This window comes from Zophobas morio, unplaced genomic scaffold, assembly GCF_036711695.1.
Source record: "Zophobas morio isolate AGI-343-1 ecotype UQ-CSIRO unplaced genomic scaffold, CSIRO_AGI_Zmor_V1 ptg000024l, whole genome shotgun sequence".
In the NCBI taxonomy this organism is placed as follows: domain Eukaryota; kingdom Metazoa; phylum Arthropoda; class Insecta; order Coleoptera; family Tenebrionidae; genus Zophobas; species Zophobas morio.
This window is the reverse complement of record NW_026972129.1, coordinates 17,892,242-17,919,346: the sequence shown is the minus strand read 5'-3', so window position 1 is coordinate 17,919,346 and position 27,105 is coordinate 17,892,242. Positions and strand designations below refer to the sequence as shown.

At 31.2% G+C, this 27,105-nt stretch overlaps 1 protein-coding gene across 6 annotated transcripts in view; it reads right to left on the bottom strand.

Moving 5' to 3' along the window:
• LOC135135661 (rab11 family-interacting protein 4) overlaps positions 1-27,105 on the bottom strand; it is a 78,026-nt gene that overhangs the window by 35,940 nt on the left and 14,981 nt on the right. For 2 of the 6 annotated variants that reach the window (XM_064064787.1, XM_064064790.1), the window contains exons 1-2: positions 23,386-23,505; positions 23,180-23,323 (exon numbers count right to left, since the gene is read on the bottom strand). Coding sequence is in view for 1 of the 6 variants with exons in the window: in XM_064064792.1 (XP_063920862.1) it covers positions 23,386-23,459 (74 nt within the window). In the remaining 5 variants the exon portion in view is untranslated. The other 4 variants (XM_064064791.1, XM_064064792.1, XM_064064788.1 and 1 more) reach the window with 4 other exon arrangements.

Genomic DNA, 27,105 nt, shown 5'->3' with positions numbered 1-27,105 from the left:
AATTCTTTATTTTAAGAGAAAATAAGAAATATTGACAAAAAACATTTGAAAGGCATAAATTCGTTATAAATATAATGCTTAGTAAGAAATAAATAAAAATAGTTTCAAAACATGTTACATTTAAAAAATTAGAAAATAAAAATTTGTTTATTTAATTGCTAATACAATTTTTTTGTCTTTTGCAATTGCCTTAAGTGCTTGACCCAAAAACTCATTCTTTGCTATTATGGTCCGACCAATGTATGTTTGTGTATACGAAAAAGTAGGTCCGCGTTTCCGTCTGTCTGTCTGTGTCGATTTTTATTAGGATTCGAAACCACTGGACCGATTGTTATCAAATTTTATACGTATGTTAGGAATATCGTCTAGATCACAAAATGCTGACCAAAAATTGTGTAAACATCTCCACCAAAAATGGAGTGATGTCATATCCAAAATTTACAATAGTAAATGTTATTTAAACTTTCTGGAATAAGACACTCCTGCACTTGTGGATTATGAATCTGTTCAGTTTTTACCCTACATTCAGATTATTGATCAAATCAAGAACGGGTCCCCATTTTTCCAAAAATTTGACTATAGAATATTATTAGTACTACACTGCACCTATTAAAATTTCGCAAAATTTAATTTTATCGCTTTTAGAAGAATCTGTATTCGTTCACCTGTCTATTTGATTTTAGATCATCATCCTTTTGTTGTAAAGGGTCAAAGTATTTAAGTATGTATTTTTAAAGTTGTGTGGGTCTATTTTAAAATATTCTTTTCAATATAAGTTTAAATCGTTTGTATTCGCTATAAAAATAGCGCATTGCGGAAATAATGTAAGTTAAAACCCACGTTTAAGTGAATAAAGAGTTGGACTCTGGACAGTGTGGACAACACATTGGAATTTTAGTTTAAATTTATGGAAAGAGTTTTTATTTAAGAAAATTACGAACATCTAAATATATACTCAGAATAAGTTTACATATTTGTATAGAATTATATATTTTCATTTTCGTGAAAATAATTGATACAAATCCCACTTTGTTGAAAAATTATAAAACCTGATTTTGCGAAATTTTATTTTTGATAACCTCTATACATAAAAAAGCAGTTTACGCTTGGGAACTCAAAATATAATTATTGTTTGTGTTTTCTTAGAAATGCTTGTAGAGCTAGTTTTTCTGAATCCATTAATGTATCGTACTTCAATTACCCATACCCCGCCATTGCCTTTGATTCAAACGTATTATGTTATGACAACACAATTCAACATTTTTACGGAACGGTTACAGAATTTAGAATTTATCACATATTAGGGCTCTTATACTGGTGTAAAAATGTCATGGTACAATATGGATTTTTTTTTTGAAAATCTGGATGCCTAATCAAGGCAAATTCATAAATCACAAGTGTAAGAGTATGTTATTTTATAAAATTTAATTAGCGTAACTTTTCATACACTTGGGGTAATGGAACATCGAGAAAACATGAAAGTAGCCATTTGTCGGATGCACGCTATTACAATACTTTCTTAGCTTACACTAGGGAACTATAAATTAATCACCTCACTTAAAAATTTCAATTGGCAGTGGAAAAAATAAATATATGTAATAAAATTGCTTTTGTTCAATTCGTGAAAGGTTGGAAAAATATTATTACATAATTGGAGATATAATGTGGTTTGTGATTTAAAAACATGGTTTTCCCAAGCCAGTGTTTATAATAATAGATTTAAAGACATGCGTTTCAACTGGAAAAAACGTAATTAAATCCGTGTACAAATTTATTACATCTGTGCTAAATCTGAAAAAATTTTAAGCCACGAAAAGTAAACAGTAGTAAACAAAATTCTAGACATCCAGTTTTAGGTAAATAGCCATACCATTTTGTCATTTTTTTCTATTTGCTACTTTGAACGATAATTTAAATATTAAAAAATACTGCGATAATCCCATTAAAAAAATTAGATAGAATAAAACAAATACGTCCCTGTTCATCATTTGCCGACCGTCAAGTTTCTAACAAGCGTCAGCTATTTACAGTGCAGGCTTCGGCTCTTAACTTTTCGACAGCAAATTTTTATTGGTTAACCAAAATAATGTTTTCACTCTATACGTTTCCAAATTTATATAATTTCCTTTTTTTTATTTATTGCTAACGTTAGCAGTAGTCACTAGCGAATTGTAAAATAAGTGAACTTCTGAAATCAACTGTTATTTAGAAAAAATATGTAGATAATGATGACACAATGTATGCACTATCTGTGAAAAATCTTATACTGTAGTAATAATAATAATAAATGAGAACCAAATGCAAGCAAGTGCTAAACCTGAACTTAAAAAACTTTACGGACTTATGTGCTCTTCCAAGAACTTTATATTCAGTTAATACTTCTTTGCAAAGAATTATTACAGCTATATTTTCTTTATCTTATTATTCTATTTTTGTCTAAATAATAAAACCTGTAATTTTGTCCTCAGCGATTTAGATAGTTTTTGTCAAGACGTATATAACACCATGACTTACACCTTAGTATTTTATTTAAGTAGTTCCACACAATTCGCACACTTTTGTTACTAAAAGCAAACATGTGTGTATAATTTAATCTGAGTTTCTTGATCACTTAATAAATTTAACCAAAATAAATCCGTTCATCTCGTATTTTCAGCTTGGCGGCCTACGCACGCATGCCGACATAGCACTTTTTCATTGCACCCAAATCCGGCCCTGCATCAGGTACGTGACATTACATGCTCGACATTGTAAAAGTATGTAATCATGAATGAGCGGTAAACCTCATTACCTCTATGTATAGATGGAAGTGAATAAAATTTACTTTAACTGTTGTCAGCTAATAAGAAAAGTCAAATTAGTCTGAACAACCGTAATGTCATTTAGCACAAAAATGTTGAGCGCCTGAAAATTCTTTATTGTTAATTCTATTGCGCTTGAGGTTATCTAAGGCCGCCAGGAAATGAAGTTCATTATGCAAATATGTACTTTTAAGACTTAACACTTTCCATCAGATAACGTCTAAATAGCTGAAAACAGTTTTTATAAAATACAGTATGAATTTCCAGGTAGTTGGTGGCTATTACACGTAAACTATGCTTTCAGCAGAAAATTCTTGACTTAAATCGATTTAGTTCGGTGAAAGTTTGTTCACATGTATTTGAGTTAATCGCGGAATTTCTATCTGACAAAATATACAATTTGAAAGAAATTTACCACAGTTGAAATGTAAACCAACATGAGTTTAAAGAACTAACTATGGATAGTAATATACTTATAAAAAAAACTTCCAAGGGGTTCGCAATCGCAAAAATCTAAATTAGCGAGCAGTTTCAAACTATTACACCCAATTTGCCTGTAAGCACGTACGCACAACCTATTTGTGCCTGTAATTATTCGCAATCGCTGTAATTAAAATTTAATGAGCTTCAATTTTCCTACATTTTTAAAGCAATTATATTCCTTACATTTTTCTGTGTGAAGTCAGTTTAATTTGCAGATTCAATTATAAAAAATTCAAATTGCTTGTACTTAAAAAATAATGGCCATTATGAAATTCTTGTAAAACAAGTGCATTGAACAAGATAATAAAAGCAGGCTCGCAAAAAGAATGGAAACCGAAACGAATGAATGCACTTCCTATTGATATTAATTAATGGCGCCTTAAAGCGGTTATCGGTTTTAAATATCTTGACTCTGATTACAGGTTCACTGAAGGCCTTTCACAAAAAAAGTTAACCGAGCAGAATTTTGTCATGGCAAAGGTTAATCAGCTTTTTTCAATTAGTAAGATGTAGGTGCTAAGTTACTGAAATATTAATATTTTCATGAACATTCGCTTATCGCCCTAATGCTTGAACTGCACTATACATGCAGTCATCATTAACCAATAAACGGACCTAGAATGGAATTTACATTAAAACATGAGTAATATAACGGATTCACGACCTTTTACCGCAGCAAGCCATGGAAACAATTTGACAATGTTAAATTTAATGAGTTCTTACGCTTTACAGTTTGTAGAACACGAAAATGTTGTTTGTCCATTTCTATTTATTTCTCGTGTATTAATCGATAATTTCCGACAATACAATACCGATTATTACCTTGAAATTTTAAAAATATTATTTGGAAAATGGGAAAATTCAAACAAGAAGTAATGTTTTCAGATCCAACAAAAATGCAGTATTGCTTTTTTATGACAAAAAAAATCTAGCAACTAATTTATTTTACACCTCTTGGGACACTGACCTATCAAAATTGATATTTATTTATTGCCATAAAAATCTGATAAGGTTATAAAACTAAAAAAAAAAATTTGTTTTAAGAATTTATTACATAGGGCCACAAATGGATACCGTTGTTTTAGCAGTGTAGTTTTCATTAGTTTTCATGAAATATGATATTGTCGCATATTATTCAGTATTTTTCATGAACTGTAACTGTAATACCTAAAGCTTGATTTTAAAGCCTAGTATGTATGAAACGTATCAGCTTATTCATATTTGCTTTGCATTAGAATTTATTTAATGAAAATATTGTTGTTTTCGCTTAAAACAGAAAAATATGCTCTATTCTTGGAAAATACAATTCTATTTATTCGGCAAGTATAACTCTCCTAATTAGATATACAAGCATCATACAAAAGGAATCAAAGAAACCTTGTAAATACTGACAAGGTCAGTAATTATAAGTGCTGAGTAGATAAAGACTACCTTTATATACAGAGTTTTACTGTGCATTTATTTAAAAGTATAACGTGCATCAATTATAATATTTAGAGGTCTATGACTAGTATTTTCCCCACACCAACGACATTTTACGATTTTTAACTTCGGCGATTCTTAAATTGTGCTTATTATTGATTTTATATAAACGCAAAATTATGAAAAAATTAAGATACATAAACATAGACCGTGTATTAAAAAAAAAAAGACCATGCCCGTAGCAGTTTTATTTTTTCCAATACAGCATTGTGTCAAATTTAAGTCAAATTAAATCGTTTGATTTGATTTAAAAAATCAATACTTGACGTTCATTTGTTTTGTCTACAACATACAACTTTTTTTAATGACATATTTTAAATAAATAATTTGAATTTATTAACATTATTATTTGCGTATACAAATCTAGTTACTTTATCGCAAATTTTCTTTTAGCAATTTTTGTAACTTTTGCTAATGTACAGAAGTATTTAAATTTGAAATCTAATTTTCTTCTACATGAAAGTAATAATTCAATACAAAATTTTATTGCAAATATTAAATTATTAATGTATGAAAATATTTAAGTAGAAAAAGTACATCAATAAATTCAGAAAAAAATCTCCACAAAAATCTCTAAAAAAAATACACTGACCGGCAAAAAAACCGGCCACCTTGAAAAAGTTCGCAAAACCACTTTAAAAATTATTAAGTTAATAAGTGATTGTTATTTTATTAAAGAACCATTCATTATTGACACATGATGTACAAATTAGCAAAAAAAAGAAGACAAATAAACGCAGAATTAAACGTAATTTAACAAAATAACAGAAACAGACCAAGTACGATATTCTCTTAATTTAAACAATAAAGGAGGTTGTTGTTGTAAAGAGTGTTTTTCATCATTTGATTATAAGCTTGGCAGTTAATAATCGTTTTCACGCGAACTCTTACAGATACCTCTCAAATTGTCGCTCTGTTTCTGTTATTTTGTTAAATTAAATTAAATTCTGCGTCTATTTGTCTTCTTTTTTTGCTAATTTATACATTATGTATCAATAGTGAATGGTTTTTTAATAAAATAACGATCGCTAGATAAATTAATAATTTTTAAAGTTTGGTTTTGCGAAATTTTTCAGGGTGGCCGGTTTTTTTTGCCGATCAGCGTGTCACAAAAAAAATTGAACGTTAACAATTAATTTTTCAAAGGGAATCGTAGCATGTATATTTAAAACGATTTAATTTGATGTGTAAATAATTACACTGCTGATATACGTCATGGCCAACTAGAGCCGAAATTTCTAAAATTACACGGTCCTAGCATGTTTTACTTTTTTCGGTTTGTCCAATACGAAAATGTGGGTCTCTCGTTTCCGTTTATCTGCCTGTCTGTCCGTCGGTCTGTGACTTTAATTACACTAGTTTACAAATTTAAACTTTTTTTCGTATCCAAATATAAAAAAAATATTTTTTACTTCTAAATTACTTACTGATAACAAATCCAAAAACGGAATATCCTTATCACGTCAGGTTTTTCATAAATCCAAAAAAATGAACTTTGCTCTTACCATCACGTTAGTGTCGAACTGATTCATGTTAATGCACCATTGTCGCATAAAAAATGTCTTAGAGATCGTGCAAAGTAAGTGCAAATCGGTTTTGTTACGTTTATGGTAAAATTATAGTACCTAAAGCAAGACCTGTTCAAATATGCTTAAAAAGCATATGCTTTTGAATTGTCGAAAGCTCGGTTTAGGTCTCTGATTTCATTATATTATAATAAGTTATAGTTTTATTTTATTTTATTTTAGCTTAGCTTTTTTGTTATATTCAGTTTGATAGTTTTTATTACTTCTTTATATCATTTTGTATTTGTAGTAATGGTAGGAAGTGATTATTTACTTTTGTTAGTTTACCTTGTTTATATATATATTTTTTTTAAATGGAGTTTTCCGTAAATAAAGTAAACATAAACATAAACATAAAAGAAGGTATCAAGGATTTTGGGACGAAAATGTGTTACTGTTGGTCTATTATAAGGGAAACTGTCAGTACTGTCAATAAAAGAAACGTTACTGTTTATCATTTTTAATTTTGAGTCATAATGTTTATAATATATACTGGGTGTTGCTTTTATTTGATACAACCCCTGTAACTTCTTTATTCTTAAAGATAAACTTGTATTTCTTTGAGCAAATTTGTATCATTTTAAAAGATCTTTGTGAGGCCAACCCCACATTTTTATTATCCCTTCTCGTAGAAAAATCAAAAGCAACCAATTATTCTAAAATCAATACTTGAAAAATTTTAAATAAAACATTGATGACAATCTAGTAGCTTGAAAAATTGACACTCATGTTATTTATTTACGTAAATGATCTTTTAAAATGTTACAAATTTGCTCAAAGAACTATATGTTCATATATATTTAAAAATAAAAACGTTACAAGAGTTGTATAAAAGAAAAGAAATACGGGGTATGTTTATATAAATATCTCAAAAACCTGACGTGATAGATTTTTTCTGCTTTCATATTTGAATTTCCCGAACCCAAATCCTTTCGATTCAACTATTTTTGTCTTTGGATATAAAATCTTGTAAACTAGTGTTATTAGATAGATAAACATCTGGACTGGTCGCTGTGAAATTTTCGGTGTATTTTAGGGCTGTAGTGTTGGTGGTTAAGTGCTAACCAAAATTTGTTTATTCGTCCTCACCAACAATTGGATGATGCTATATCGAAAATTTTGCTAGGTTTTTCCTACAGTACGTTCCTAACATAGGTACATATAAAATTTCACACGTATTAGACCAGTAGTTTGGGAGATTGTCCGCCTAATAAAATATCGACAAAGACTACAGACAGACGGAAACGGGAGACTTATTTTTTCACAATTTATGGATCATAAACTTCCAGAAAATACGAAAGTATCCATTCTCCGGATCGATACTTTTTTAGCTTACGTTCGGGAAATAAAAATACAATTTAGATACAATAAAATTTGACAAATTATGTTAGAAATCGCTGGTATTTTCAATACATTCTCAAAATTAAAACTTTTTTTAAATGTAACCTTTACATTTCCAAAAAAGCCAAAACTTCCTGTCAAACAGAGTATTCCAGATTTGGAACAATCTTCCCGAACAAGTCATCAACTCGCAGTCCGCTAACATCTTTCAGAACCGATACGACCAACATGCAAATTTACACTTATGAAACTTATTAGCTTCAGAAGTTACCTTTCTTTTAAATTTAATTTGTATTTTTATGTAGGCTTAAATTTTAAATTTTGTTTTCTTTATTATTAAAAAGACCAATTATATTATGTTAACTCTGCGGACTAATAGATTAGTCTCATCAGTCTGCACTATGTATGTCATAATATTAATAATAATAATAATTTCTTTTTATAGCGTAAAGGTAGTTTTTGCATAACCTATATTTAAAAAATCAATATCTCAATTATCTATACAAATTTCGGAACGTGGTTTTCAACTATATTTTCGGTTTAAAAATGTCCAAAAATCGTACCAGATATATCGTCGACATTTTTTATTGGAAATGAGATAGTAAAAACAAGCTTGTTGCGTTTCTTTTTATTGTATCTCAGTTCGAACAAATATAATCGACAATACATTTATATTATACGATTGTTAAAGTTATGTAAGGTGAAAACAGTGGTGAAAACCGCGTTCCAAAATTTCCATAAATAATCGAGATATTGATATTTTTAAAATACGTGATGCAAAAATTTCAATAAAATACACTGAAAGTTGTGGACACGTTACATTTAAAACTTCACAACAAAGTATGTTAATAATTGAGAGATTATATTCTAAAAATGTATTGACAACGCTATAAGAATTAAAAATAGCGACTTTTCTTAATGAAGTGAAGTGATACGTAGATGGTAAAACGCTAACCAAAATTTGTCCAATCATCATCACCGACAATTTTATAACAACAGCTCAACATTTTTTTTTCACCCCATTTACTCGAAAATTACGAGCGTCACACCGCAAATAATTTTTATCATAATAACAGCTCCTTTCCCAAAATAATTTTCGGACCATTTTGCTGTATTAATCAGTCGACTCCTCTGTTTTAAGAAGACAAAATCAAATTTATTTAATCGAATGTGCTATAAGATTAAGGGAAGTTCTGTTTAAATCAGTTTAGACCAATTTAAGTGGTGTTATATAAACCACACTCCTGAATGTATATTTCAAACAGTCAAATTAAGCAATTTACTTTTACCTTTCCGGTTATGCCGATATTTTGATGATTTAATTTGCATATTTTGCTAGTGGCGGAAAATTACAAATATTTAGACCCAAAAGATGTCTTCATTTCTAATGGAAAGGAAGTGAATTTCAAAATTTGCGACACAATAATACGCATATGATGATGACACCATGGTGCCGTCGCTTATTATAAGTATATTTTGCCTTCTTTTCATGGTTTACACGCAGTTATCAAAATCTGTCCTTACAATTTCGAAACATCAAGCAATTCTATCGGAAAAATTAACACAACGAGTACAACCGATTTTTCCTGTTGATGTTAATGAGATGAGTAAATATTTGAAACAATTTGTACACTGAATTAATTCTGCCACAAGGACCAATGACGCACGAACAAAGTCGAGTAGAATTGTTTTCGTGAAAGTCACATTGAAATCAGCAAAATTCCAAGTCGATGTTTCCCACGCCTCCAAGTTGAAGTTTTTGTTTAAATAAAGAAAATTAACTGAAAATACAAATGCTTAAGTGTGAAACTAAATATTGGTGGAGCTTATGTGTCTGATTGGTGATTATTACTCACTCATGGATGGTGGGAACAAGAGCAAACTTCCTAAATAGGAGGATCACCACAAAAAATTATGTTTTCTTGTTGTATATGACTGTCAAAATTGCCTCTTATCTACCAGTGGCTGGAATTAATCAGTTATTCATAATTACGAAGATATTGACATCTAATTGTGAATTTTATTTTAATTAACTACCTCTATAAATTAGGTATTTGGTGATTAGAAAAAAATGAATTTTATGGTGGTAATTTATACACTCAAAGATTTGATCTAAGGTCAATCTGTACGAGAATAGTTTTCGATCTGAGCTTAGGTTTAATCCGTTAAAGTCCTCTATTTCTAGTGTGCACTTCTAGTTTTCCACATAAAAACGTCACATATGCAATTATATGTGCAGAAATCAATTAGAAAACAATGCGCGATTTTCAAGTTCATTCACTCGGAAAAATCTCGACATTAAAGTAAGGAATTCCTGATTGATAGTCAACAATGAAGTTGTACCGCGCGCTGTACCAGTACGTGCCATGCTATAAACTGAAAAGAGATAACATACCTATACATTCATATAACGCGCTATATCTATACCGTAAAAACCTGCTGTCCTCGTTCTCAAAACCTTGTATTTTTGCACACTGAAAATTTAAAAGTGACAACAAATAATTCATTCGTCCTGATGGAGACTTTCATAGTTCGTTAATATAACAAACAAACTGCAACGGAAACACATTTCACATTTAATATTGTTAAAACTGTAAGGATAATTTCATTGCTTGTCAGTAAAGTAGATCTTTATGCATAACGTGTGAGTCATGATGATGCTACTATTTCGTTAATATTATCGTTACCAAATTGAATGTTTTTAATTAACAGTGCGGTGTTTAATTTTTTTCGTAATTAGAAACGTTAATAGGTAGCTGAAATTAAAACTGTACTACGATTTTATGACCCCTTGTTGGTTATATAACATATAATTGCACTACATTTCTTCTTATGTTTACAACACAAATATCGTATTTGTACGCTGCGGAGTACTGCATATTTGTGACATAAATTGCGTCGACGCTGGTCGATTGTTGTTTCCACGTGTTCAAGTAGAAAGCAAGCATCTAATTTTAATTACAATTTATCTTTTACGTTCCGTATCCTAACAATAATTCACAATGACAGCAACAAAGCGATAGCTTAATTTTAGTCCCCAGAATAGGCACAAATTGCTTTGATGACCTGAATATCTAACATTTCGATATTTATCTCAACTATGCTAAAAAACCTGTTCAACTAAACGCAACAATTACAAAACCATTTACACGGAACAGAAATGATCCATTTTCCATAAAAAAAAGCAAAAGCATCAACGTAACATCTAAGTAATTAATCAGAATCGTGTAAAAGTTTCCTTTGCTCAATTACAAAGAAATCGCGTCCTTTCGCACAAGAAAGAAAAGTGCTGCAAGTGCGAAATAAGAGTGCAGTTATGAATAAATTAATCCTTTGTTGAAAGTTGGAAACGATTTCTTAAATAGCTTTAATAAGAATGCGTAATTGTATTCGTTCAGGTATATAAACGGATCGTTAAACGTGACAACTAGAGCATTTATTGCAAAAGGAGACATCAAAATGTTTTGGGTGAAAATCTTTCATTGTGTTATTATGCAGTTATCTTCGTCCAGAGTCGGGCTAAAATTAAAAGCAAAACTTTGGTGTGATATTCATATTTAATACAGCGAACGAAAATTTTCAGCTTCGGATTAATCGTAGATTCCTGGTAAAAGGAGAATGATATTTCGATTACTAGGAAAGAATAATGAAAGTATGCATATTAAAGATGTGACGACAACTCTTTATCCTTTCTCTAACAATGAATTTAATTCAAGGATGCACAGTTTTAACTGCTTAAATACTGGTTATTGTAGTTGTTGATTGTGCATTTTACACGTAACCTAAGGAAAGCATACAACGTTATAATTTCACCAATCATTTATATTTATATATGTGTATATTTAATTAAATTTGCACAAAATTATAATTTAATGGTTACATTTGCGTCTAAATAATAGGTCTCACAAGTATTCGCTAACATGACCGAAATGGTAAAAGTAGATCTGGAACGAAATTTCGTTTTTAAAGAATGTCATATTTCTAGATTTGGTAATTGAGACTACAAAATTTTTTTATTACTGAAACCAGCTATTAAATGTCGTATTATTTAATAAGTAGTTGCTGTCGTCACCATTTTTACTACTAAGCTACTGAATGTTATCGAAACAATGAAAAGATCGGTTTTTAAGCGTAACTTTCATTTAATTATAATGAGTAATACTAAAAACAATTGAATAATATCTGAAACGCACACAACCGTGTGCAAAACAACTGATGCAGTATATTTAAATATACAGGGTGTCATGAAGCGCGTGTTCCTCGATGTGTCATTATTAGAAATAAAAAAATCTCATTAGTCTTTTTCTAGGCTTTATAACTATATGCGACGTTGCCACGTTATTTCAATTTTCTTGATTTTTTTGCAATGGAAGTGTTCGCAAAAAATCGCAATAGGTTTATTTTGAAAATCTGTGTTACAATATTTTGTGGAGAGATAAATAAAGGTACCCGCTTGGTGTAAATTAAATTAAATTTTCATATACAAGGTATTTATATGTACTGTTACGAAATAAACCCATATGTACAGAGTAATTCCGACTCGACTGGAATGGATTTGACTAGACCCTGGCCGTTCCCCACGGTGCGGTGGTCCCTATTTAAACCGCGAACGCCACCTTCGAGGTTGTTCTGGAATCCGCCATCCAGATTTCCGCCACGATATCCAAGCTTTTCTCTATTCCATTGTATATAAAAATTTAATTTACACCAACGGGCGGGTACATTTATTTATCTCTCCACAAAATATTGTAACGCAGATTTTAAAAATAACCCAGATTTTTTGTGAACCCTTTCATTGCCACAAAATTTCAAGAAAATTACGAATAACGTCGTATCGGAATTTAAAAAATAAAAGCCTAAGAAGAGACCAATCAAAATATGTAAAAATATTTAGAAATGAAGTGGTGCGTCACACCTTAAAAACAGAACACTCTGTGCAGTTAAAAAGCATTTTAGAGTACAGTCTTCAAAGAATCGTACAAATTTGGCCTTTGATATATCTAGAAACGCGCGCTTAGTGACTCTAGTGACTGATTATTTAAATATTCAAAAAGTTCCCTTTTATATACTTAGTCATTGCAGGAACTTAATATGAAATTATGGGCTTCAATCATGCCCCAATTGACCAGCATCGTTTACCACTCGTTTAGAACTTGTTCTTACTGATCAATTATAAATTTTTGTACTTAAAATAATATGATAAAAATGCCATAAATAAATGAATTTTATTTTTATTTTATCTATCAGTGTTGTTTTACCTCTATGCTAAAATCGAGTCCATCGGGCGACTAGGTTCTTTTAAGTTTCTCGACATTTCATGACCCCCTAGAGTCCGAGAAAAAGATCTCCCGTTTCCATCCGTCCGTCCATCCGAATGTCCACACTTTTCAGAATAAATAGAATTTAAATTTCATAAAATAATATAGGTACTCCTGTACTTATTCTTTATGAATTTGTCTTCAAATTTTCGCAAAAAATCGAAATTGTATAGCAACTTTTTTTTGATTAGTATAAGCGGTGTTCGTACAAGGTTACTGTAGCGTGTTTGGTTTCGAGGATATAACACGAAAATAGCGCACGTTCGAGTGTGCCATTGTTTTTTTTTTTGTTTTGTTTCTTATACTATCCCTTCTATTATCTAGGAGAATCGCGTGATGAGAAATGACTGAGTCTGTTGGCAGTACTTTTTAAATGAAGTTGTGAACTTTTCTTCCGTTTACGTTGGTATAACGGAAGTGTGTATTTCTGTGACAGATATGTCAATCGAGACATGCGATAAATTTAGGTTATGTCTTGGATACATTTTGCAAATTTAAAAATGTCTATAATCTGTTAATCTTGATAGCTAACAACAGGACATTATGAAAAATTTCATAATACCAATTTCAACTAAAGATCCAGCATTGCTAACAGATTAGGTCATTTCTGGTAACGCGGTTTATGTTTTGGGAAAAAACCGAGAGCGCTTAATAAATAAATTAATGAGGAGCGAAAATCAAATTTCAGTTTCTTTTAACGCAAATGCATTCTTTGATGAAGGCGCTGATACAATATGAACGTGCTAATGGCTGAAGTATAAACATAAACAGTCGAAGGTAACCAAGTACTAAGAAACTGAGAATCCATTGTTCCCCGCTAGTTACCTGTGGACGGGTGTTGGTCACTTGCCCGCAACAGTTTGTTTACCTCATGTAACCCATATGGTAGCTCTAATCCCTTAAAAGGTCATAGGACACTTGCGAACAAATACCTGATTATAAGCGTTGTCATTACTTAAAGGTAATTTGGCTGATAAGAAGCCTACTACATTTCAATTCTGTGAGTTTCATAGAAAGTCTAGCGGTAGAGAAAGTATATCTACTTTTGTAAAAAATATTTCTTGCAGATTTATTAAAAAAAAATTAAAGAATTTTTCAACAAACTGTTTAATGTTTTATAAGATGAACCTATTGGTAGAAAAGTTAAAAGCAATAAAAGTATTTGCCGTTGCAGTTGCCGATATTACATAAGTTAATTCACGGCGAACTTGAATCGAAGTAAAATTGAGATTAGGTATTTTATGAACAACATGCCCGAAATTGTCCGGCACAACTCTGACTACAACATACAACTGTTTTTGGTATTAACCCTTCAAATTATATGTAAACCTATCTGACCGCTGCGCGCAACTGTCCCTTACCTCTCAGGCAGTTTGTGTGCGACTGTCCACCTGCAGACTTTTCTGGCCGGGGCGCACAGCTGACCAAAATATAAAATTTTCATTAAAAGAGAAGCTAGTTGATCAAAATTGTGAGCCCAAAGTTCAAAATATACAGACAATCCTCAAAAACTACTACAAAACACAAAAGCACATAAAGAAGTAGTAACTCGAGAAGAACAAGAGCAAGAAAAATATAAACGAAAAGAGAATAGACAAAAATACAAAACAAACGAAGAAAGCGACCCAATTAAATCAAAAGCATGAAGTGTATTAACACAAACATGGTAAAAATAGTTCCACAAAAAAAATTGTATTATCTTTCTTTATAACGTCAGTAAAACAACACATAAGTAAGATTTCTATTCTAAAACTGCTGTATTCCCCGATTTATAAGATTTCTGGCGTTGGTTCCAATTAATAGTAACAAAAAGCTCCAAAAACTTAACATCACTCTGCGTGGTTTCAAATCCTGTTTAAAGCACTGTCCCTTTCTAAAACATCATTAGACTTTCTCGAGTACACAGTATCCAGCACGCTGTCGGTACCACCTTGCGTTAAATTTTTAGGTTAGCTAGTTAGGTAGGTAGTCAGAACGTCACTATTTAACTAGGTAATCACGATACTCCGTGAGTGCATTCTCCTACTCTCACCTTCAAAGCTGGACCACAATTCAATCTTTTCAAGCAGTAACGAATACTTCTAATCCATGACCTGATGACCCGTAGAAATTCCGAGTTCATAACCCCATTTTGACGTATTCCTTTTTCTTTCTGCTATGCATGCGTTCTATTGGTTCTTATTTAAAAAAGTCACTTCATACACTTGATCGTTCTAGAATTTTAAGGAAATGATTGATGTTCAATCCTTTCTTGAAAGCCTCTGTTCTGTGGATCCCACTGTAGTCTACTTCCTTCAACTTCTAAATTCGATATTGGTCTGTTTCTTTCTTTGTGGTCTTAAAACAGGGCTCTTCTAAATTATTGTCGAACTTAGGTTAAATAATGTCAATGCCGTTCTAAAATTGAGATGATTAAAATATTTCTATTTTCCAAATAGAATTCTGCTAGATCTTCTTTTCTTAATTCTTGTCTGTGTCTTGTTTCTAATGCATGCCCTCTCTGATTCAATTTGTTTTGGTCTTGTATCAAACACTTCTTCAAATACGCGTCATTTCAGACACCATTGTTAAGACTGAAAGAAACAGTTTCTGCTAAGGTTCTTCAATGACGGTCGACAACTCGACTAGATTAACAAATTCCATATTTAGAGAATATTGGCAATGTTTTTTTTTCTAGAATGTCTCCGCTATGAATCATCTTATGAAATTTAATACTGAGAAACAGACACAAATAAAAAAATCTATTTTCATAAATCTTCAAATGTAGGTTAAAGTTTTAACTTGTGTTCACTCTAGCCAAAATAGATTATTAAGTTACTATTAACAAAAATCAACCTTAAACTCATCGGTTTAAAATTCCCTAGTCGCAAATTCTGAGAAGATGAAACACCGACCCATTAAGACGTTCTAGTGTCTTTTGTACGAGACCTGGAAAAAGCTTATCCATGTTCCCTGATTTAAAGGGAGCAAATAAATTTATTGCCGTTTTATTTTCTCTGGTTGACTTTAGATACAAATTGGCATGCTTCCCGAGAAATGGTGTGAATCGATATTTCCTTCACTCTCCTGGGGACTATCCTCAGAGTGTTTTTTTGTATCCAGTAAAATTTTATATTGTGATTGTGAAGCGTAGGACGACACAGTAGCAGGGTTAGTGACGATTGTAAAACGACTCGTGTTGATTAGCTTTCTGTGAAAATGTTGGTAACAACAATGAGTGTTAAAGTTGGAATTGAAAAGTTTATCTTCGATGTAGGTTATTTTAAATCCTCGTTTTTTGCTTACAACATAGCATTTTACCCACACCAAATGTGAATAATAATCCGGCTTTCCAATTTGTGTCAAATTATTTAAATCGAGGAAATAACTGCCACTACAAAGCGCCACAATTAAACTTACACCACACTATCCAATTTGTATTTCCGTTTTCAATGAAAATAGTGCTAATTAAAGTTGGTTTGGATGGGTCTGATTGTCAAAACGGTAACGGACAAAAGGAAATCTTTGATATGAACGTGTACCTGATAAATATTACAACCACCATTTTTTAAATGTCACAAGGTCCACCATCAATGAATTTTAACCAATGAATCTAGTTTTATTAAAATATGTTAATAATCACATCCACTTCACCTATTTATAAGTTTCTCCAGTAGGTGAAAAATCGAATTAAAAATTTTGATTATCATTAAGGAGATTATTCATGTGCAAGCAAGCTTAACAGCTGTCACAGTAATTCTAAAAATAACTGGGCCATGAAAATTAACATCAGCGATTAATAAATTTCTACATTTCCAACATCATGGAGACGCATTAAGTGTTTAATGTTACACGGTTGATATAAATATGTAGATCTGTTACTTGTCACGCCTGCCATCTGGAGCATCTGGCTGTAATTGAGAAGAGTGGCACTCGCCCCTTGTGTAAGTGTAAAATAAAGTGTTTACAGAAAAGAAAGTGTTACATAATTAAAACATCCCAAAAAAGCGACGATGAAAAATTAAGGATTTCAGCACCGTAAATTGCCTGATCACTAAATGAGAACAATAGAAACTCCATCGAGACTTTTGTTTTATTGAAATTTCACTTCGCGGTAAACGGTAATAAATGGAGTGACCCACATCGACGAAGGAAAATGTTATCAAAACATTTACCATGCCCCATTATTCTTATCATGTCAGTGGTAATTTTTACCTAAAAAGGTTAAAGCTGCATAATTTTCTCTAATCAAAGAAAGTTACAGTTACACACGGGCGGCCATTACTTTTGATAATAAAATAGAACCACGAAGTAATGAGTAATGACCTAGCGATGGATGGAAAATAATTTAGGTCGCCCACAACTTGAGGACAAACCCATTTCCTTAAATTTCTTGAGACATCGTAGAAAGTATGAAGCGTTTAAAGAAAGATTATTCAAAGATTATGGGCGAACGACTCTTCTAAATGATGTTAAAAGTTTTTCCCAGAAGTTTCTTTTCTCCGGTTCAAGAAAATTTAGATTGCCTTGTAATTGTTTTGCGCTGAATGAGAATGACTGTTGGAGGCAACGGTGAGAATTAAAATTTTCCTCTTAAAACATTTTCAGTTGGATATAAATGTAAGGTGCAATTGCAAATGAGTTCAACGATTTTCTAAAAAAATTGGGCTCAAGTTATTTAGACAGAAATTAATTTTAACAATTTAATTTTTTTATGATATCTCCTATAATTTAAAATACAGATTTCTATGAACTTTTAAAAATATACGGAGACCTATTTTTTCATACTCTACAAGTAAAATAAAACGTCACCATCCGCTGCGCTGTTACAATACTTCCCTAGCTTACGCTCGAGAAGTAAAAAATATGCAGCAGAAAAAGCTACAGTCTTACTTATTAATATATTTGTTGACATAATCCAGTGAACTTTCTAGAACTGTAATCAACAGTGTCTCCGGGCAAAATTTCCAAGTTTGTTGTGGAATTTTTGAGATAAATTGCAAATTTCAATTTTTAAAACGAATATATGTAAATTTTAAAAGTGGAACTGGCTCGCTGAGCCACTGGTGACGGAATAATATTATGCTGCAAACTAGTGTGAGGTGATCTCACCAGCTTTTTTTCGATGGGATGAAACAAAATAAATACTTATCATAAAACATAAAACAATACTACATACAATAATCTTAAAATACACAATCTCAAAATAGACAGTCAGCAATAGGCGACAGACAAATGAAACGTCAAGACATTTCATCATTCATTACTCTTACCAATTTTTACTTCCTCTGGCTGGTATTCCGGAAGTCAAAATTACATAGTAAAATTTATTCATTCGACTACGTGGACAAGCATTAAAGTTTATAACCGCTTGTGATCAGATATTGTTAGGGGACTGTAACTTCGTTATTTCATAAAAGTTTGAAGTTTTATATTTTTCAGGAGTATGTTTACAAGTTTATTGATCTCTTGAGCAAATTAGCTCATCCACTGACAATGGCGATATCCATTTATGGCAACATAAATTAATATTTATAACCGAGAATTTTGACAATTTAATGAACTAAATTATTGTTTTTTTGTTCACAAAATTTTTCTCTTTGTAATAAATGACCCGTAAGTAGATGACAGACATCATTAAAGTGTTTATACAAAATTCGCGATGGATGTTCATCAGTTCCAGTGCATTAAACATTTTTCTCTGCCACAATTTCCGTGGCGAAATGTTTATTTATCAATATTATAAAAGATATTAAACACTAAACAACTTAGTAAGGTAATAGTTGGCGCAATTGTTTACGCTCCATATGCTGTAAGTGGCTACCTGATAACACCAAAACATCCGGTAATTAGTGTTTAAATATCGTCCAAAACAAACAGTGGGTCTGCCGGCATGATTTTGCATTTTTTATACACTTTCAAGAAAATGTGTCCAACTACTTATTAGCAAAATTGCTGAAAAACATATATGTTATTGTTATTATATATACTGGGTGCTTCATTTTGTTGCCAAAATTACTTCACATATACTATGTATATGTATGGATCTTTTAACTAATTTTACTTAAGGACACATTTTTGTACAAATTTTGACAATATTAATTTGTCACTGGTTGCTGGCTGATTTAACGATTTAACCTACACAGTGATATAATGCAGCAATCATTATCAAGAATCAACATAGGTAAGCACGAAAATAAATTTCAACTATCATAGCTTTAAACAGTCAAAATATACACTTTTACGATGTGCCATTGAATGTGTATTACATTAATTGTGGGAACGTTAAAATAACTAGTCGTGGAAAAAAAATCACAATGAAAGTTCTGATTGTGCAAGGCGACTGCTGAAGCAGAAACTACTTAAATAAGAATTCTAAAAGGCAATTGTAAAGCACAAAGAAAAATTAACCAAAAGTTTTTTAAAAACAATAGACCGAAATTTGTAATTTAAAACTAAAAGTAGATAAATTAAATGACGCATGTTGACAAAAAAATATATAAAAAGTAGAATTTATATGACTCTTTGAATAATTCCAAAAAATACATGTGACTTTTGGATGACGGCGATAATGTTGATATAAGTAACTGTGACGATATAGTAGTAATATACAGCCAACAGCATTTATTTCTTACGACAGTTAATGTGAATATTTGCAACTTAATTTTAGGTACTTACATAGAAATAATATCAGTTTTTTGTGTGAAGAAATGTCAAGCCTTATTGCATAATTAACAGTTTGTCAAGAACCTTAAGCTATTAAGAAGTGTTTCTTGTATTATTTATACCTCTTAATAGATACATACGTTGCTCATTTGATGTTACAATGTTACATAAGAAGTGAAAACAAAGATTACAACAGTGTATATCGGTTTTAACTTGTAGTGGAATTGTGAATATTGTAATGCATTGACATGTACGCTGCAATTTTGAAGGTGCTTACATTTAAATCGCTGATTCAATTTGAACTCTTATTTTCATGAAAATGTAAAAATAGTACGAATAAATGGGTCTTTCGTTTTCGTCTCTCTGTGTCTGCATATTTTGATCTGTGGCTGTGCTAGTTATCTGTACGTGCTTAATAATCGAACTTTTTTGAAGTACAAAGATAAACAATCGAAGTTAAATATGTATGTACTGAGAATACATTTATCCCATCGGTTATCTCCTTTAAATGTATTTCATATTGCGTGCACTTATTTGCGTCCCTGGATAGCATCCTTCTTTACCTGTACTTTTACAGGTCAGAGACATATTTATTGTAACTTATAGGAATTGTCATAAAAAAAATTAGAATTCGCAAAATTAATTTATATAATTTTTCGAAGAAGTTGTATTTGTTCGACTGTACTTTAGGGACGAAGGAAGTTCTGTCTAAATAACACTGGACTATTTTTTTGATCAATACCACGTGTTGACCTTGTAACTATTACTACACGAAAAAGCTTCGTTGACAAATATTAGTTGTACATCCGTTTTTGTCCGTATATGTTTTATTTGTATACACAGGATGAGTCACGAAACACACATTCCTTGATGTCTCAAAGTCAAAGGCCAAATTTTTACGGTTCTTTGAAGACTATACTTTAAAATTATTTTTAACTATACAGGGTGTTGTTTTTAACGTGTAACTCACAACTTGTTTTTTTAATGAAATATCGTATATATTTTCAGATTTTTACATATTTTGACTGACCTCTTCTCAGGATTTATAACTACAAAATTGAAATATCGATTTTTGTAAACTTTTAGAATTTTTTAAAAATACTTGGTATATTAGAATTTGTTTTAATTAAAACTACAACAAAGCGCGTACCTTTATTTATCCTTCCACAAAATGTAAAACAAACTTTAAACATAACCCTATTGCGAATTTTTTTGTGAACCCTTTCATCGCAAAAAAAATTTCAAGAAAATGGAAATAACATGACAACGTCGCATCGGAATTTCAAAAATAAACTGTAGTTATAAAGGCTAGGGAGAGGCTAATGAGAATATGTAAAAATATATACACAGGGTGTTTCATGAAAACAAAAACTTCTGAGTTACACCTTAAAAACAAAACTCAAGTAATTTTAGAGCACAATCCTTAAAGAACCGTATCACTTTGGTGTTTGAATTTTTATTGTATCTCTATATAATTAATCACCGCGCGCTTAGTGATTCACGCTGTATATAAGAAACATTAGAAATATAGTATGTTCATTATATCGTCATTAAAAAAGTGGTATAAAGTTATTCAAACAGAACTTCCCTCACCTCTGAAACACAATCAAAAAAGCCAAATTTCTTAAATTACAAGTAATTTTTTATCAAATAAAAGTATTAATAAAGTACAGTCAGAGAAGCCCGTTATGTTTTGCTTGAGATTTACAAGTTTTGTGATGAGGTCATTAACTTTTTAGTACGGAGAAATAAATAATGTACAGTATTTTGCATATTTGGCTTAAGAAAATCTTGAGATGACGTCATGACATTTTCGAAGGAGATGAAAGGAGATTATCAATTTTGGTTGTCTTTTTACTGTCTACACGGCATTCTTAGAACATATTTAAACTTCCATAACAATTTGTTCAGTGGTTTTGGAAAACGCTTGCATAAAATATAATTGTGAAAGCAAACGAGAGACCTACTCTTTGATGTTCTATATACAATCCTTTATTTTAGTACTTTTTGTCCTACTCTTGGTATATTTTTATTTTAGTATTGTGGTATCTTTAACTTGTAATGTGGGTATTACGTTAATTGAATAATTAAACCTCGTCATTATATTACATAAGTTTTTTCTTTGTTAATAAAAACAGAATTTTGTTTATTTAAAACTATTAAACTTTTCTCCAATTTAGCAAAGGTTTTTAATCGTTGATTCAAACAGCAGCAATAATAACAAAACTTTAACGATTGCTAAGATCCTAAAAATTATTGCATAACATTTTCACCTTAATAATTTAAAATAGGATGCTGAAGCCAATTCATCATTTTTATTTTATTTTATTTTTTGTACAGGTCTTACGGTAAAATCGGTTTTAGCGTTTTTTTTATAAAAAATATTACAATCAAAACTAACGATTAGTCTTTAGTTGTACTAGATTTTAAAGTGACATTTTCAAAAGATATAATGCTTATAAGCACTCAGCTGAAATGAAACGGCCTGTACAAATGTACGTATTGTTATTTCATATTATAAAACATTCTTGTTTTCTAAAGGTCAGTGAGTGGGTGATGTTCCACATCAAAGCAGTAAAAAAGTTTCAATTAGGTATTGAGCAAATTTCTCCACATTATTATTACTATTATTTCAATCGTCACAATACAGAACTAGTCACAAACGTGGGCGTTTCTGTTTATCTGATAACATTTTGGGTATGACTAATTTCAAAAAGTTGTTAGATAACGTAATTTCACCACATTTCTTCCCTAATTATCCCGGAATCTCATAAATGCGTTCCTTCCACGTGATGCATGGCGATAAATTCTTGGAAACGAAACGAATTCCTCAACTCTATTACCATTTATTGCTCCTTTTATGGCTGACGTCCAACCCTTCGTTTTTTAAGTAGCTTATTACATTACTTAAGTCGGTCGCTACATTCATGAAATTTTTGACATAACTCTAAAACGTCGATATTTTTTTACAAAACTGGAATTACTCAGTTTCTTACCATTGTTTAATGCATCTCATGTACTTTACGAAAAACAATGCACGTTTTAAATGTGGCGAAGCGGCTCCATTGTTTTAGCGCACTGCTGGCATTCGCAACACAATTAAATTTTTCTTATCAAAAAATGTAGGTGTAAAAATGGTTAGTCGATTAAAAATCGCAATTTCCACCGTACGTATTACGGAAACTTTCTTTTTAGGTGAAATTACCGAAACAGGTAGTTTAATTACATCCACCTACCTCTCACAAATTCACGACGACTTCGTAGTGCGTTACCACAGTTATTGTTGAATATTAGATTAACTTAGGGGAGCAACACAATAATTTAAACCAATGAATACTAATCTCTGCTAATTTAGTAAATTATGTACTTTGGGGCTTAGAACTAATGCACCTTATCAAATGAGAAGTAGACACTTCGTACAAAGGTGTTAATTGTTCCAAAAACAAAGAAAATTATCTAAATTTGTTGATTCGGATCAAAACAGTCCGTAAGTAGCACGGAGACTCTCATTCAAGAGAAGAAACGACTTTACCTAATATCTTACCTGATTGTAAATAAAAAAACAGGTGTAATGCAGGTTAGGTAATTTCTAACATCCAAGGAGAACCCAGATTTTCTAAGTGAATTTGAACTACACACCACTGGTCCATACGATCATTCCACACTTTCGATAATGTTTATGTTTGAACTGAACCGGAATAAATAATAAAAGAAATTAAAAAACATTTGTTTGAAAGCACGAGCACTCACCTGCCGCTCTGTGGAAACGGACTGAAGAATCAGTGGGAAGAATTTGACGGTGATGTTGGAGAGTTTGCGCAGAATTGAGTTTCACCTGTGTTCAGCGACACTCAAACGGTTGTAGGCGGACAGACCGAGAGGAGGAACGAACTACCAGGCTTGAGAAAAATGTTTTTTGTGGTGAACTACAGATTTAGCTGAGCTTTATCAATCGTATCAACTGCACTTTATTAAAATTCTCGGTTCTCAAATAAGATAAAGGCGATAAGAATTGTTATTTGCGATAGTCGCTTGTTTTGGGTTACGAGACGTGTGACATTTACCTGAGGCCGGGCCGGAATTAAAGTTGCATAAAACTTTATGCAACAAGCAACTTTATAGTTTTAAAAAGTTTGTAGACAAAAATATGAATGGGCTATTAATAATGGAATGATTTCAAAGTGCATACCTCATAGTTAAATTTTAGTGGGTCGGGTTCTTTGAAGGTTCCGAAAGAAATACATAAAGGTTTTTTTTTCTAGATATGAAAGAACTTTTTAATAGCTTGTTGAATGTTGTAATGTAAGCTCGGGTTTATTTTATTTGGGTTTCAGTTTCAGTAAGGGGCGGAATTTGGGACGAGTTTTACAGGTTCCTTTTAAGTCTTTAACACGGTTGGTAACTAAAAACTTCGCTACCTGAGGTAGAAGAGACGATTAACCCTGGTGCTTAGTACTCGACTTATGCATTTTTGAACCTTTTTTACTTTAAATAAAAGGAACCTAGACAGATACCCTGTTTTAAAACAGATATTTTTATTTCTACATCGTTTATAAATTGGTAGTAATAATTGTAAAATGTTGCTATAAGAATGTTTCTATAGCCCTTCCCCTTAAATTATACATGTTTGATAAATATAGTTTGTGATGCCACATTTGAATGGATGATTGAGGACCTGTTTTTGACAACCCGATCAAAATAGCAACTGACCTGAATTTTTCATGATATAAAGTTGCATGCGCAGCGAAAAAAAGAACTAATCACATTAAAATAATTTATTATAAATACACACTTATTTTCTCATAGTTTTGACACTCACGAATTCATGTAATCAACCTTGTCACTTGTACCTACCTACTACGAGTACAAATTAAAATAATAAACTTGTGATAGACAGTAGGTGGCCTAAATCAATCAAAATATCGAACAAAATAAGTAAAATGAAGTTAATATATTATATTTTATGACCATATTTAAAACTTGATTCGAAAAAATTGATGAAGCCATTTAAACAAAGCTTCCTTATCCCCTGAAGGTCAATACAGTAAACAAATTTAGTTTCTTAGAAAAATTATCAAATTGATTTTCCTGATAAATAGGCTGATCAAAAAATCGCGCACTATGTTAGGCACTGTTTACTGAGCAAGGAAGAATTAATTTAAAAAATCCTTGGGCCCCAGTGTAGAAGATGTAGGCATTCAAAGTTTAATTTTCCTTTTCGATATTTCTTCATATTTTAAATAATTCCCCACTTAATGTTGAGTACATGAAATCGATCGGACTTTTTTCAAAATAATTTTGGAAATATCACATCTTTTATCCATCTTTTCTTTATTTTATCATACATAAAAATATTATGTTTTCTCGACAGTTCATAACCCCTGGAATACACTTATCTGTCCGTGTGTCATCTGTCACCTGTTCGCGTCTGTGTCCCCACCAACAATGATATAACGTCACCTCCAACTTTTACAATAGTAAATGTTATTTAAATATTATAAAATAACATACTCCTCCACTTGCAATTTATGAATAGGTGTTTAGTTTTTACCCTAGGCATCCAGATTTTTGTAAAAAAATCAAATTGTATAACATTTTACAATTAACCTTTGAAATTTCAAAACCGCAAACATTTTAAGACCGTCGGAAACATGGTAAATCGTTCATCAAAATTTATCTACTTACGACTCCCCTAAAAACTGATGACGTCATCTTACAGTTTTGCCAAATAAATGTTATTTGAATTTTTTAAAATAACATGCTGGCATAGGTGATTTATGGAACCATATTCAGTTAGAATGACATGCAAATTTTTGGAAAAAAATCAAAATTGTGTAAAAACATTTTGCATTTTAAACGCTGATATTGTAAAATCGAATATTCTAAAATCTTGCAAACGTTTTACGGCTATCGTAATAAAATAAATAGTTAAATCAAAACGTATCCGTTTGCCCCAAAATTAATTTTGATCACATCATGTCAAAATTTTTACATAAAAAAAATTCTCAAAGTTAAATTTGGTAATTTTTGAAAGCTGTATTTTGTTGGACTATATTTTAGGGACCATTCTTTTTTAATCTGATTTAATCTATCGGGGCCAGAAAATCGTGGACTTCATTTATCTGTCATTTTGCGAATTTTGATGTTCTCTATGCTATATTTTCACTTTGACGTTTGAAGTTTAAAAGATTTGTCACGTCGTATCCAGTATCAGCATGCCCACAATATCAAATATGACAAGAATACAAAAATAAGGTTACAATAGTTAAAGGTGCTTGTGACAGTAGAATGACATTGACGCCCAAAATTTTCTGGCAGAGACTGTAGATCGATATTTTCTCTTTACAAATTGCAAATTGACAATAATTATTTACTGATTTTTTTCGAAATTAAAAATATGTGAACATGATAATGTTGAGTTAGTGCGTCATTTTGTTTATCACCCTGTATGTTAAAATAAAAATGTGGGTGACTTGTTACACTATACAGGTAAAGCCGTAAACTATGTTATATATTTCAAGAAAGACTTTTTACTTCCCGAGGGTAAGCGAAGGAAGTAATCGAGTCCGTCGGCCGACTGTCCACTTTTGCGTTTCCTCGACTTTTCATGGCCCTTAGAGTACGAAGAAATAGGTCTCCCGTTTCCGTCTGACCGTCTGTCTGTCTGTCTGTCTGTCCATATGTTCGTCTGTCTGCCGTCCCGGATTTTTATTAGGCAAAAAATCTCAGAAATTACAATTGTTGTCAAATTTTATAGTCAAACGCTAACCAAAATTTGTCCTATACCTGTAGTTTATGACTCTGTGTTCAGTTCTTACCCGAAACGTCCAGGTTTTTGGAAAAAAAAATCAAAATTATATAATGATTTTTAATCAAAATATGTTCATTTACTTATCCCCTACAAAAAATTGATGACGTCCGCTCAAAAGTTTTGTCGAATAAATCCTGTCTAAAATCTACAAAATATGATGTCTGTAATTGTGATTTATCATACCATTCGTATTTTTTGGATGTGCATATACAGCGTGACTCAAAAGAATTAATGAATGCGTGAAATTATTTTATTGATTTAATCAGGAACTACAAAGTGTAACGCTTTCAAATCTTGGAGATATTTTAAAGTTATCATAAGCATGGTAAATTTTTGATCAAAATGTATTTGCTCATCCCCGCTAGAAAATTGATGATGTCACACCAAAATTTTGTTGAACAGATCCTACCTTAAATGTGCAAAATATGAGTCTTGTGATTTATCACTGTATTAATATTTTTTAGATTTGCTTATACGGGGTGTCTCAAAAAATTTAATGACTGAATCAATTTATTTTACTGATTAAATCAAGAATTGCAAAAGTGCATACTTTGAAATCATGCAAACATTGTAAAGTTATCGTAAGCATGGTAAATTGGTAATCAAAATATATCTGTTTATTCCCCCCACAAAATTGATGACGTGATCACAAAATTGGG